Source organism: Caretta caretta, chromosome 1 (genome assembly GCF_965140235.1).
Source record: "Caretta caretta isolate rCarCar2 chromosome 1, rCarCar1.hap1, whole genome shotgun sequence".
In the NCBI taxonomy this organism is placed as follows: Eukaryota; Metazoa; Chordata; order Testudines; family Cheloniidae; genus Caretta; species Caretta caretta.
Genome location: NC_134206.1, coordinates 306457148 through 306472080, shown reverse-complemented (window position 1 = coordinate 306472080; position 14933 = coordinate 306457148). Strand labels below are relative to the sequence as shown.

The following is a 14933-nucleotide window of genomic DNA, read 5'->3' as shown; positions in this document are numbered from 1 at the left end:
TCTTCAGAGTCCTGTTCCAGTCCTGAATCACTAGACTATATGTCCCATCTATATATCCCTTCCATTGTGTGAGCTGTTAGCACACACTAAGCCAGATACTGAGAGGTATTTCAGATATCCCAATTTCCCCCCTCTATTTAAAAATAGGATGTATTTCTGACATTTCAGATATTATTGTATAGTAAATGTATGAGCAACAATTTCATCAACAATTTCGTCACTTGATAGTTATGGATTAAAGTGCAGAAAAAAATCAATGCATGTTTTGAAATTCATATCCATACTTCAGAGTTTAAAGCCAGCTGAGTCACCTGGTTACACTGAACAAATTAGGTAAATGATAAGGAATTAAATACTTTGTTTTTACTTTTTGAATCTGAAGGAATAAAACAAATAACATTTTACATAATACATGAAATGGACAATCAAAATGGTTCTAACTTTAGACTTTCTTCCACATTAGGGATGCAAGTGACACCAGTGTAAAAGCGTTATTAAGGCCCTGTCTGTAGCTTTAATTAGAAAGAATTAAAAAGAGTCATTTTTAAGTAGAAAGGTGCTAACATACTTTTCCTGGATAAGGCAGACCGACAAGAATCATTTTACAAAATTGTGCTATAATTTAAGGTCCAATATTAACATGATTTAAGAGGTGTATAGACAGGGTGTAAATGTGAATGACAGATTGTCCTAACATTTAACATGCAAGCACTGCAATTTAGATGTCATCTGATGTATTAATTTCTATCAAGCAGAAATGGAAATTTACAATTACAGGTATTGTTATGATACTGTACACTCAAGAAGATGGACCAAACGAGTATAGCTATTAGAAATACATGTGTTTGTTGAAGGTATCTATTCTTAACATGTATGACTCCTCCTCAATGGATGGTGACATGAATTTCAAGGTCTAATGGATCAATGATGGCTGCTCACCATATGAGTGCCTCTTGCCAGCTAATTTTAGAATAAATCAGGGATTATTGATTTTGGTCTAGTCATGTGGGTGGAAAAACATCAGTGCAGATGATTAAAGTGGAATAGATATTATAAAGAAACTAAAACTCTATTTAGAGCTGGGCTTTACTGCATTCAGTAGGACTTTACAAAAGCAAGAAAATCTAGTTTATTTTGGAAAAGAAATTACCGTTTACTTTGTGTTTGTATAAGGTCTAGTAGAATCAGGCCCTGATCCTGACAGAAGACTTTGGATGCTACTGCAATGCAGCAAAAAAAAAAAAAGTAACCTGGAAAAATAGTAATGTGATCATGCAATTAAAGACTGTATCATAATTAAGGATACAATTCTGTCATGGAGGTCATGGATTCCGTGACTTTCTGGGATCACTGTGACTTCTTCTGAGGCAGGGCAGAAGCAGCGTCCGGGGTAGGGTCAGCCCCCTTGCGGCTGGAGCAACAGCTGTCTGCCCCTGTTCCAGGAGCAGCGGTGGAACTGGAGCAGCACCTGGTGGCCAGCCCCAGGGCTGCTGGAGCTGTGGTCCCTGGGCCTGCTGGAGCTGTGGTCCCCAGAGCAGCAGTCTCTAGGGGTCAGCCCTGGGGCTGCCAGAGCAGCTGACTGGTGGGCTGACCGTTGGACCAGCAGCTCCTGGACCGAAGCAGTGGCTTGGGTTGGAGCAGCTGCCAGAAGTCAGCCCCCGACAGTGCTCTGACTTTTAGTCTCCCCCAACCCCCAGGGTATTTTTAATAAAAGTCAGGGGCAGGTTGCAGGCTTCTGTGAATTTTTGTTTATTGCCTGAGACCTGACCCTGACTTTTACTAAAAATACCCATGACAGAATCTTAACCTTAATCATAATACATATGTACAAGGGGGCCAAATTAAGGCAATCTTAATTCTTAATCTTAATTCTTTCCTAAATTTCTTAAATTCTTAAATTTCCTAAATTCCTTAAATTCTTAATTCTTAATCTTAATTCTTTCCTAAATTTTGGGTGCTTGATTTAGCAACCTTAATGTTCTTTTAACAAAGGGTTTTTTTGTGTGTGTAATATTGATATATTATATGTTTCATATATGTAGTCTCCACTGAAAAGACATCTACCAACAGTTACCATGCTGTGATATCTGGAATACCACAGTATTTCCCTACATGAGGAAATTAGTTTGCTTATCAGCATGATATTTTCCTTGGAAAAGGAACTATGGTATTTCAAATACTGAATTGTGGTAACTGCCAGCTCTTCAATAGCAACCACGAACTACATTTTTATAACATTCATGTCTGCAGCCATACTAATTCAAGCGGTAATCTCATTGGATGGCACAAATTCCTCAGGGTCAGGCATAGCTGCTGGAATTAGGAGTGCAGGGGAGTGCTGCGGCACCCCCAGGCTTGACGTGGTTTCCATTATATACAGAGTTTACAGTTTGGCTCAGTTGCTCTCAGCACCCCCACTATAAAATTTGTCCCGCACCCTGGGGTCAGGCCTCTTCAGTAGTTGGATGAGAGAGCCTAGCAAAAGTCCTGGAGCTGCAGGACTTACTACTGGGGGCACTATGGACTTGATCTTGCAAAATGCTGCTGAGTCCTAGCCAGAGACTCACTCACAAAGTTAAAATGCAGCATGGGCTGAAGTGCTTTATTGGTCTAGACTGGAGTGCACTGTTCAGCACCTTGCAGGATTGAGCCCTACAGATGAGAACCACCATCTACAGATGAGATGTCAAACCAATATTCTGATACAGTCATTGAAGATCCAGTGACACTTTTGTTATTAAAAGCAAGAGCGTTAAGCCTGGTATCCTTGCCAAATTCTAATTTGGTTAATTACGTTCTGCTTTCATTAATTCCCCTTGCAGTTTCAGTTAGATATAGTATGATTCACTTCCAGTAATACACTGTCACTGGGTGTGCCTGGTTAACATTTCCTGTGTTAACAGTTGCTATCTTTCTCCGACTGCTCTTTTTAAGTGGGTGAAATTATTATGTGTTTGTACGTGTATAGGACATACATGTCATCTACAAAGTACACACACAGACACAGAACTGAGAGCAAGCATGTATATTTTGTACAGTTAGGACATTTTTAAGTGCTTTGGATTCATCACATTTAATGGTGCTATATCACTGTAAGGTCACTTTCATACACATAATGTATAATTACATCATTGCAAAAGTATTTGTACTTTTTTGTAAGGTTACAAAAGTTTTTGTGAGGTTTAAATACAAAGTTTTGAGTATATTTGGTTCAAGCCATAATTGTATATAAACTTTCAGTGCTACATCATATAACATCATGAAATCCTGTTGTGACATACAGGATCCTGTTGTGACATACAGGGTAATATATATGCAAGTGGCCTGATATAACGTGAATGACGCCTAATAATTTGTATAATATTTTGGGGTATAATTTTTGTCTTTTGTATTTAATTCCAAAATGCCCACATTTTGGGTCACATTTGAACTAACTTCTGCAACATTTAACCAGGAAACAAAATTTCTCATCTCTCATTACAGCAAAAGTGACCACTCAAGGTTATAATGCAATTTCTATTTTAACCTCTAATTTGTTTGGTACTAGAATTTTCCATGCTTGGTATCATGCCAGAGGTGAATTTTTTTATAGAGTTTCAGCAAAATCCTTTAAGAAATTGTGGAATTTTCATATGGGGGGAAAAAACCCAAAAGAGAAATGTGTATACATGTCAAAGGGGCATCAAATTTGTCTTGCTTTGTAGATCCTAATGTGATTTAAACAAGAATCCATATTTGAAGGAAAATAGTTCAGAAGTTTTAATATTAAGAAAACTGACAATTTATTTTTAAGATATGTACAGTAGGATTTTCTGAGGTTTTTGTTGTTGTTTTGCTTCATCTATACCTTGTAGTATTGTGGACACATAGTTGCATTAAATTTTGCTATTTGTTTTTTCTGCTCTATATAAAGCAGCTTCAAACACTGTGAGGCCACTGTGCAATCTATTCTTGTAAGGATGTTTAAAATCTCTAGTAGCCTATATATCCTGATGGAGGAAGCAGAACCCCTACTCTAGAAGAAAGCATCTAGAGTACGAATGGAGGAGTCTGAACTCTGGAGTTCTACTCCAATCTTTGTTACTGACAGGCTTGATAATATTTTGTATTTATATAGCATTTACTGACATTATTTCATCCAGGCACTATAAAACCAGTATTTGACAAAAATTAATATATTTATACTCATTTTACAGATGGGGAAGTTGGCACTCAGAGAGGTCAAACAACTTGCATATGGGCACACAGCAAGTGAGTGCCAGAACTAGGATTATAACCCAGCACTTTTGATGCTGAGGCATGCTCCTAACCCCCCTAGAACATAGTGGATGACAGTCTCTATTGCCTTGCAGCATGTATAGTCACTTATATCAGTGCAAAGTGGGTGTCAAATGTTATCATTCTGACTTAGTGTTTTACATCCATTTTGTGCTGAGGTAAATGTCTACATAAAGTGCAGGAAGAAAAGGAGGACTTGTGGCACTTTAGAGATTAACAAATTTATTTGAGCATAAGCTTTCGTGAGCTACAGCTCACTTCATTGGATGAAGCTCACGAAAGCTCACGCTCAAATAAATTGGTTAGTCTCTAAGCCACAAGTCCTCCTTTTCTTTTTGTGGATACAGACTAACACGGCTGCTAGTCTGAAACCTCTCATAAAGTGCAGGGTAATTCAGAATCAAACCTAGTGTCTTCAAGCGAGATCACTTTGGGTATGTCTACACTGCAATTAAACACCCCTGGCTGGCCCGTGTCAGCTAACTCAGCCCAAGCCCTGTGAGTCCATGGGGCTGTTTCATTGTGGTGTAGATGTTCAAGCTTGGACTGCAGCCCAGGCTCTGTGACACCCTGGGGGAATGTCCTAGAGCTTGGGCTCCAAGGTCCCTGAATCACAGTATTGCTATCCATATAAAAGGGATAATGGATAATAATATTTCCCCACCTACATCACAGGAACAACCACCTCATGTCTTTTTGCTTAATACAAAGCTGGCATTTAATCTACTGCCATTTTAGTTTGCTGACTTTGGGCATTGTGTGGAAACAACAATTCACTTCACGGCACTTCTATTTGATAGAACTGATCTGACTGCTTTTGTGGGTGCAGATTTGTCTGACTTTTCTTACAGAGTTTAGGATACTTTTGCTCCCTAAAATGCTTGAGGTTTTAGGGAAACTTTTACCTGTGACCTGTAAATTGGCTTCTAGCCCCACGTGGCTTATAAATTCAAGCAGGGAGTTATGGGATGAATTATAAATCAGGATTGTTAACATCTTCTTTTGGGAGGTTAGGGTGCCATTATCTTACTGATGGTTAAGCCCTTGCTCAAGAAGCCACCTCTTCATACTGTTTTTTCTTCTCTCTATCATTTCAGTCCTGTTTGTTTGTTGTTGGGGGTTTTTTTTGCTTGAATATGGCAGAGTGTTTGGTCTAATGTTATTTATCCAATGATTTCCTAGCAAGGGACAAAGGACAGATGTCTATGCTGATTCTTTTAGGTCTATTCTCAGTCTTTGATACCATTGTCCACAAGGTTTCATAGAATCACCTTGTTCTTCAGCTGGGAACATGGTAAGTTACATTCGGGTTCCACTAAAGTAAATAGAAATTTTGCCATTGACTTCAATGGGGACCAGATTTCAGTGGTCTCTCTCTCTCTTTAATGGCTTTGTTCTTATCTTTCCAAGTGGTTTTATAGGGCGAATTGGGGCAAGGTGTTTCTCTACAAGACTTCTTTTGGACACTCCTTTTTAACACCTACATGGAGCTTTTGGGGAGATGGGGAGATTATTTGGACTGCACCGCCATCAGTCTATGAATGACTTGCAGCTCTGTATTTTTTTCACTTTTTTTATCACATACAGATAGTGTGGTAGCTTTGCTTTCCCAGTGCCTCACTGAGAATGGAACGTAGAGGAGAGAAAAACTGTCTGAAGCTTAATCTCTATGAGACAAAGGTGATGTTAGTGGGTTGGGAAATGATTCTGGGCCTTTTATATCAGTTGTGGAGACTCAGGCCTGGTCTGTACTTCAGAATTAGGTTGATACAAGGTAGCTTATGTCAATCTAACTATGTACATGTCTACACTAAAATTTCACTCCCACCGATGTAATTCGCACACTGCGCCAACGTAATAACTCGACCTCCATAAGAGGTGTAGAGTCAATGTAGTTAGGTCGATGCAGTGTCAGTGTAGACACTGTGTTGCTTACATCAACTGTTGCTGGCTTTCAGAAGCTGTTCCGTGAAACCCCACACTGACAGTTCAATCAGTTCATGCAGTCCTGGTGAGGACGTGTGCCATCTACAAAAGGAGCAAAGTGTAGACATGTACAAGTGATGTAATTTCTGCAGTAGCTGTATGTCGACATAAGTTAGGTCAACTTAATTTTGTAGTATAGACATGCCCTCAGGGAGTTTGTCCACCCTTTGTTGAGGTGATTGTCACTACAGAGGTACTTTTGAACCCCCATCTGCTCTTGGGCTGTCATGTGCAATTCATGGTTAATGCATCATTTTTCATCAGCATCTAGTTAGATGTCTGTGATCTTTTTTCTCAGAGTTGGACCTTGTCATTATAATTCATGCCTTTGTGATTAGATGGTGGATATTTGATTATATCTATATGACAGATATATAGATTATATCTATATGGCTTAACTCTTGAGATTTAGATGTGTTCTTCAATTTAACTCATCTGTTCATATCATCCATCCCATTCTTTATCATCTACACATTCTTATTTAATGGCACTGGTATCTGTGATGGGGCGGCATGCTGCACTCCTGCCTCTTCCATGAACACAGAGCACACCGAGACTGGTGATTAGGTACACCTCTGCCCAATTAGGCCTTCTCCATGGGAACCTAATTAGAATTAGTTTCTTCCTCTTTGCTCTTTTTCCTTTAATGGAGGTTCTACCAGGCATCTGCCCCTCCTTGCCCTCAGAGTCTTCATCTTGGATCCTATTACAGGGGCTACCCATTTTCCACCCACAAAAATCACATTTGGTGGGTGTGGCTCCGTCCCATAATTCTGTCTCTGTCTGAGGTCATCACACGAAGGGCAGCCTGTTGAGCTGTTCTCCCCCCCCTTACACCTTCTTTGTTGGTGGGGGGGGGGGTCATTCTTGCTCCTGGGCCTCTGTTTCCATCTACTATTCTTGCCACGGTACATTTCTTGCAATATTTATCTGTGGACTGGCCCACCGGATCCAAGATGGCTGCTTTAACCACGTTATAGTCTCTTGCATGCTCATCACCAAGAGCTGTATATGCTGCCTGTGCTTCCTCAGTTAAATAGGCTGCCAGCCAGAAGGCCCACATTGTTCTGGCTCCCACTGCCACCTTTCAAAAGTAACCAAATGCATCAGGGTAATCTCCCTGTTCCATCCTACAGAGTCCTATCCCTAGGTTCTCTTTTCCATTGTAGGACTCAGCAATTTAAACTTTGCAGGAATTGTTGCTGAACCTGGATTTGCTCCCATATAAATTCCTGCTGGATTTTTTGCTGCTCTGCCTGCCAGGCAAGCAAGGACTATTTCTCTGTGTGGTGCGATTGTTGGAAGCCCTTCAGTGTCTTCTACAGCTCTCTTTGCTGCTCCATCAGCCATTGTGGTGTTCCCACATCGCCAAGACTGCCAAAACTCGACACCAGCTTCTCTGTCAGGTTTCCAGACCACACAGATACAGGCACAATCCCAGCCAAGCCTCCAGATCATGACAAAGCAGCATGGTGCACCCCTACCTCTTCCACGAACACACTACCCTGAGATCTTCTTGCTTGTAAACACCACTGCATTGTTTATTTAGAGTTTTAATCCCTCCACAAATACATAGCATTGTCTGCACACTTACACACTGTATCTCAACTTCCTGATCCAGTCTCCAAAAGGGGGTGTGTGGGGGGGGAGGTAGGTAAGGTGTTTCTACTCAGGGGATTCCCCCTGCATTTGGCAAGCTTTCCTAGCCTTCTGTTCCTCTCTTTCTCTTTTCCCCCTGAGCACTCCTTCTTGTGCCCTTTTTTACAGCTTCCCTGTCAGAGGGGCTAATTGGTTTATTGACTATTCCCAATCTGGCCTGGTAATCTGGTGCACCTCTTCTAATTAGGCCTTCTCCAGGAGAACCTAATCAGTACCAATGGTGACCAGAGTGCTGGCTCAGTACTAGCCTTCAGCACTCTGTTACATAACATTACAAATTATAATGTATTTACCATTACTACGATATTAATACCTAGTTTTGAATATGTATGTATAGGCGTATGAGAATTTTACTGCAGTTATTTGAACAAATCACATTTGCTGGACTATTTGTATGTAAGAAAACTATTATTTTATTAATAGTTATTTTTTCCCTGTCATTTCACTAAAACAATAAGACTAAATCCCAATAAGGGCCTGATCCAAAGCCCATTGAAGTGAATAGTAACATTTCCATTAGGAAGATTTTGGATTAGGCTGTTGGAAATTACTGAGTTAATCTAGTGTCAGGAGCCCAACTTCTGCATTAATTTACAGTAATGTAATCTCAAAGGAGTCCCTAAATATACACCTGGAGCTGATACAAAATCCACTGTCATAGTTCAGTTATAGTATGACTGCAACACAGATATTACAAACTTAAAAATATCATAAATACTACAGTACTCTTTGTTTCACTGCTCAGGAATGAAATAAAGGTGCTTATGATGGGAATGTGCTTAGCTTTCAAATCCTACATATTAAACATAGTTTGTTCTTGAGTAATACTCAAGTGAATTCTGAACATTCTTTAAAATTTATTTGCACTGAGAGATCAAATATTTAAGCGGATTTTCAGAACTGACTTGGCTTGGTGATTTCTATCTGTGTTTAGGAGCGCTCCGTGCTCTGAAGTATTAGTCTTCTGATAAAGTGCTTTGAAGTACATAGGTGGTGTTATTTGTATGTATGCAACATGTGCAATGGTAGATTCATTCTACCACTGGCTACTAGGAGAATTTGCAGTGAACTGAACTCTCAAGTGGAAAATCTTTAAAATTAAAGAGATTTCTTCCCCCTAGAAGATAAATCTTCTTTGTAATTAGATACATAAAACGACTCACGAAAGAATGTAGTAACACTAGCATGGGACAGATAAGCATTAAACAAATCTTTACCAAAGTACCTTAGTCCCAAGCAGCTTGCAATGAGGTACGTGCCCAACCTTAGGGAAGGTACAGAAATAGTTAATTAGGGGCTCAGGAATGTAAAGCAAGGGAGGCAAGGGAAATCTAGAGGAGACATCCTGAGGGGAAGAGGTAGAAGAACTGGAAGTGCTTTCCCAGCCCAATCCCATGGTCAGGATGCAAGAAAGAACTGGGACAATGAAGGTCTATACAGTTTAAAAGAGACTTTTTGTATCTTAAGGACAGTTTACTTTTCCCCCAACTAAAACAAACTGTCTTTGCTTTTTTCATCTATCTTTTTAAAATGTTTTGGACCAGACTGACAAAAGCCCCTAGCTTGTTGTACATTGGCCACGGTGGAGAAATGTTGTGCACAGAAGTTGTGTGTGCAATAAAATGGCAGAATACAATATTTGGCATCTTTTCTTCTGCTTTTCCTGGACTTATTTTCTGTTGGGCTGGCTTGAGTCACATTTGTATACAGCTGTTTTCACATGGACACACAACAGTATTTAATTGTAAGTCTGGTGCGGGGATAGTGCGTGATGAAGGGTTGATTATATGGGATTGGAGTCTAAATTGCTCATTTCTAGATTTCCAGAACTGGGTTTTATTGTAAAAGGGTTTAGAATTATTCAAAGAAAGGTTGATATCTTGGGGTGCTAGCAGGAATCCATAGGAACACTCTTTCAACCTTCACTCCCTTTTAACAATTTTTTTGTTTTGTTTTCAAGTACCATATCGCATTTCACAAAGGAAGGAACAATACAATATTATGTACAGCCAGACATGGTAGAGCTGAATTAAGGCCAGTAGAGTTTCTGGTCTATCTTTGTAACTTTGCAAGATTTACACCAACAGCATGTTCTCCAGTGCTCTGTTCACTCCTCTTTTAAAAGCAATCGGGCCTTAACCTCTTTATATTGTTAAAACATAAACAATCCGGAATACTAATTCTGAGTTCAATGGTGTGGTTAACTACTCACTGGGGACTAGGTAAAGACCAGCAAGGTTATTTTCCCTTTCAACTTAACTCATGTTTGAAGTGTAGCTGCAGTAATCTTGTTATTGGAAAATAGGCTACAGTTTTATTTCAAAATCAGACACCAAGAGCCATATTCTGCCATCACTCAACATACAAAACTCACATTGTCCTCTATCAAAGTTCTGCATGTGGAACAATGGCAGGCTTTGACCCTTAACCTTTAATTTTATTTAATACAAGATGATGACAAATTCTCCTTTAGATGTATATATGCAGCTCACACTGAAGAACATGAGACATGAATACGCATCTGATAGAGAATTTTGCTCTTAGCAAAAAGAAAAGGAGTACTTGTGGCACCTTAGAGATTAATCAATTTATTTGAGCATAAGCTTTCGTGAGCTACAGCTCACTTCATCGGATGCATAAAAGTGCATTTTCCACTTTTATGCATCAGATGAAGTGAGCTGTAACTCACGAAAGCTTATGCTCAGATAAATTGGTTAATCTCTAAGGTGCCACAAGTACTCCTTTTCTTTTTGTGAATACAAACTAACACGGCTGCTACTCTGAAACCTGTCATTATGCTTACTCTTAGCATTTACTTATGCTTTTTACCTTTTAAGCTTGTAACATATTGTGATTCTTTTTTTCCTATTTTTTCCTTTGTTTCCTTAAGCTGTCCACTAGCATTTTGGATATATACAACAGTGACCAAGGATTGTCACCTGCTAATATGGGTCTTACAAATGCTTCCTGCCCATCTACTCTACCACTAAAAAGGGAAATCACAGGTAATATAGCTCTGGGATTTTGGAATGTAATAATTTAAGAGGCAATGATGTTTGTTTTAAAAATTCAGTGAACCTTACCAATAAAATATATGTGAAATACAGAGTATTTTTTGCTTAAGAATTTGCAAAGTGCATGTTGTTTCCTTTAAGGAGTTGAGCAAAGAGCAAGGGAAATGTTTACACTGGGTCCTCTACTTTAGCAACTCAGAAACAATGTGTACTCTGTCATTTTTATGAACATCATGCTTCTGATAAACCTAATTATTTTAGGAAACATAGAGGATTCTTCCACATTTTGGCTCCTAATCAATAGCATAAATAAATTATCGCCCATTAAATTTGTTCCAGGATTGAACAAATGGCTCTTTTAAAAGCTTACAATACGTCTATTCAAGGAAAATCTATATTAATGGATTAACAACTTTAAAAGTTACATTCAGTTAATCCAAAGAATGCTAACAACCATGTACGGTTTATTAGTGTCACTCAAAAGAAACAGTGAGTTTGTTCAATATGAATATCTTAGAAATCTGATTAACTATTGCATTATGGGATATACAAATCCAGATTCACATTAGTTTATTGTAAAGGTTGGGGGGCAGGGATTCCTCCCACTGTAAAGTACAGCAAATTGGAGAAAAAAGTACTAAATGTAATGTTCTTTCTTACCACTTCTAATTTTTTTAATTAAAATGCATGTTCAATAAAGTCTTAAGAAACCTGTCAGGTACACTGAAAAATGCAATACTGGTCAAAGGCACAGTCTTCTTTAGTAATGTGGGAATTGATAAAAATTCTAAAGTTGTTGCCTAAAAACTTTGCCTTAATGAAAAGGGGACACTGTAACAGGGAGAAAGTAGTAGAACTGTGACCCAAGGACTGTTTTAATAAATGTTACTTTCTGTCAGAAGCAGATACACGAGCAATGGCAAAGGAGAGACAAAAAAAGGACAACCACAACCTCAGTGAGTATATGTTCTTCTTCTATATCATTATATGTTGTGTACAGAGAGAACAGAAATGGAGTGTGCCAGCTATCTGCTGTTGTCCAAGACTAACAGAAAGGATCTGTTTCTGGGGGTGGGGGGGAGACAAAAAAGAACTCCATAAATACATTGCTTTCTTCCCAGAGATGATAAAATAATACTGTGCACTTATATAACATTTTTAACCTTTGACATACTTTACATATTTTCATGAATTAATTCTTACAGCATATACTTATAAATAACTTATAATAAATTATATTTTTGTAGTGATTAAAGGTGGCAACCAAGACTGAGGCTCCATTTTTCTAGGTGCTGTAAAATTAAATAGCAAGAGATAGTCCTGGCCTCAAAGAACCTATAGTCCAAACAAAGACTGGCAAAGGGTGGGAGGAGACATAGAGATAAAGTGACTTGCCCAAGGTCACACAGTCAGCTGGTGGCAAAGCTGGAATGGAAGCATGGTCTGCCGACTCCCAGTATGATACACTGTCCACTAAACCATGCTGTCTCCCTTACTTCTGTGAATTACATATGTATTATTATCCCCATTTTACAGAATAGAAAACTGAGACCCAACTATTCAATGACTTCCCAATTCTGTGCTCAGAATCAGACTAGCATTAGATCTCAGGAGTTCTTATCTCTCCATCTGCTCAGATAACATTTGACGTAGGTTAAGCAGGATACTTTCTGGCATACTGGGAGTGTAGTGTCATCCACCCATGCAAGCTACTCTTCACTTGCTGTAGAATACTTTTTGCTCACTTAGCCTCCCCACTCCAGAAGGTATCCTTGTTTCCACCCAGATTTTTGTGGATGGGGCCTTTTGGGGTTACAAACACACCCTGAAAATCTTTATGATGGTGGCTGTGGCATCCTTTTTGAAGCCCTGCAGCAGCCACTGCCTGTTTCACATGATTGGCCAGAAATGAAGAGTTCCTTCTGAAGGAGGAAAAGACACAGGTAGGAAACTCCAGGTGTTGCTGAGTTGTTTGGATTAATGAGAGGGAGGAAAGAGAGTAGCAAGCATACATTTGGGGTGCCAAATCTTGTCTTTGCTTAGGTTGCTCCCTCCGACTATTAGACCATAATCACCTCACGCAAATTAGTTAATTAGGCATCTCAGTGGGTGAGAAGAGTGCATTTAATTGTACACAATATTGGAGGCTGGGTTGAAGCCTAGCTATATGTCATGACTACAATATTCAGCCATGGGGCATGTTTCACATTGCTTTGGTTCTGTGTGTACACTTTAGCGCTCAGACTCTCTCTGGAGGCTAACCCGACTATCTGTTTGCTTGTATGTATTAAGGCATTAAATAATAAAGGTTTTGCTGGAGTGATTTAAAAAATAACCCTTTAAGGTAAGCTCTTTTATGAGGATCATATTTTTTTAGAGATGGTCTGAAGAGGATTTGAACTACACCAGCATTCAAATACCAGGCACAATTAAAGTTCACATTTTGTAGTTATGATCCAAATTTTACAAGAACATCTGAAGAGGAACTGACAAAATAGGCCACATAAATTTCTGGAACCAAAATCATGGAGATAGGTTTGGATCTAAGAAATCAGCTTTAACCTATATGAAACTGTAAGAGTTTCAACTGGTTCCTATAGCTTTTAACTTTGTTTATTTTAAAAATAACCATTGAAGCTTGTTACGTGTTTCGTGCCACACCAGATCAACAGTCACATCTTAGCCAGTGCCATAATGGAAGGTTTAGTGGTTGATAGCTTTATTCAGTGTTTTGTTTAGTTATCTCAAAAATAAATTCTATGTGTTCAGTTTGGCACCAAATGTTCTGTTTCCTTGTCCTTATAATATGGACACGCTGATGATATAACTGGTTTTCCTAGTAGTGCACACTTCCATTGGCAACACATAGAAGGGAGAATATGGGTGAAATTTCATGGGTGAAATTATTAACCAGTTGACTAAACATCCTATTTTTGTCTGTCTTCTTATTGTTTCAAAAGAATTAATATGATGAGGGAGCGTAAGTTGCCTGATGCTTTGACCCACTGTCATAAATATAAAGGGAAGGGTAAACCCCTTTGAAATCCCTCCTGGCCAGGGGAAAGCTCCTCTCACCTGTAAAGGGTTAAGAAGCTAAAGGTAACCTCGCTGGCACCTGACCAAAATGACCAATGAGGAGACAAGATACTTTCAAAAGCTGGGAGGAGGGAGAGAAACAAAGGGTCTGTGTCTGTCTGTAGTCTTCTTTGTCGGGGATAGACCAGGAATGGAATCTTAGAACTTTTAGTAAGTAATCTAGCTAGGTATGTGTTAGATTATGATTTCTTTAAATGGCTGAGAAAAGAATTGTGCTGAATAGAATAACTATTTCTGTCTGTGTATCTTTTTTGTAACTTAAGGTTTTGCCTAGAGGGGTTCTCTATGTTTTTGAATCTAATTACCCTGTAAGATATCTACCATCCTGATTTTACAGGGGGGATTTCTTTATTTCTATTTACTTCTATTTTTTATTAAAAGTCTTCTTGTAAAAAACTGAATGCTTTTTCATTGTTCTCAGATCCAAGGATTTGGGTCTGTGGTCACCTATGCAAATTGGTGAGGCTTTTTATCCAACATTTCCCAGGAAAGGGGGGGGGGGTGCAAGTGTTGGGAGGATTGTTCATTGTTCTTAAGATCCAAGGGTCTGGGTCTGTAGTCACCTAGGCAAATTGGTGAGGCTTTTTACCAAACCTTGTCCAGGAAGTGGGGTGCAAGGTTTTGGGAAGTATTTTGGGGGGAAGGACGCGTCAAAACAGCTCTTCCCCAGTAACCAGTATTAGTTTGGTGGTGGTAGCGGCCAGTCCAAGGACAACGGGTGGAATATTTTGTACCTTGGGGAAGTTTTGACCTAAACTGGTAAAGATAAGCTTAGGAGGTTTTTCATGCAGGTCCCCACATCTGTACCCTAGAGTTCAGAGTGGGGGAGGAACCTTGACACCCACATATTTGTCTTAAGTGGCCAGATGCATTTTCAGTGACTTATCTCTTAGAAGGTGG

At 39.2% G+C, this 14933-nt stretch overlaps 1 protein-coding gene across 3 annotated transcripts in view; it reads left to right on the top strand.

Moving 5' to 3' along the window:
- Positions 1-14933, top strand: part of TFEC (transcription factor EC) — a 45790-nt gene that overhangs the window by 11192 nt on the left and 19665 nt on the right. For 2 of the 3 annotated variants that reach the window (XM_075124436.1, XM_048836134.2), the window contains 2 exons: positions 10814-10928; positions 11837-11893. In XM_075124436.1, the coding sequence (XP_074980537.1) occupies positions 10814-10928; positions 11837-11893 (172 nt within the window). The remainder of the gene's footprint in view (positions 1-10813; positions 10929-11836; positions 11894-14933) is intronic. The other variant, XM_075124437.1, reaches the window with a different exon arrangement.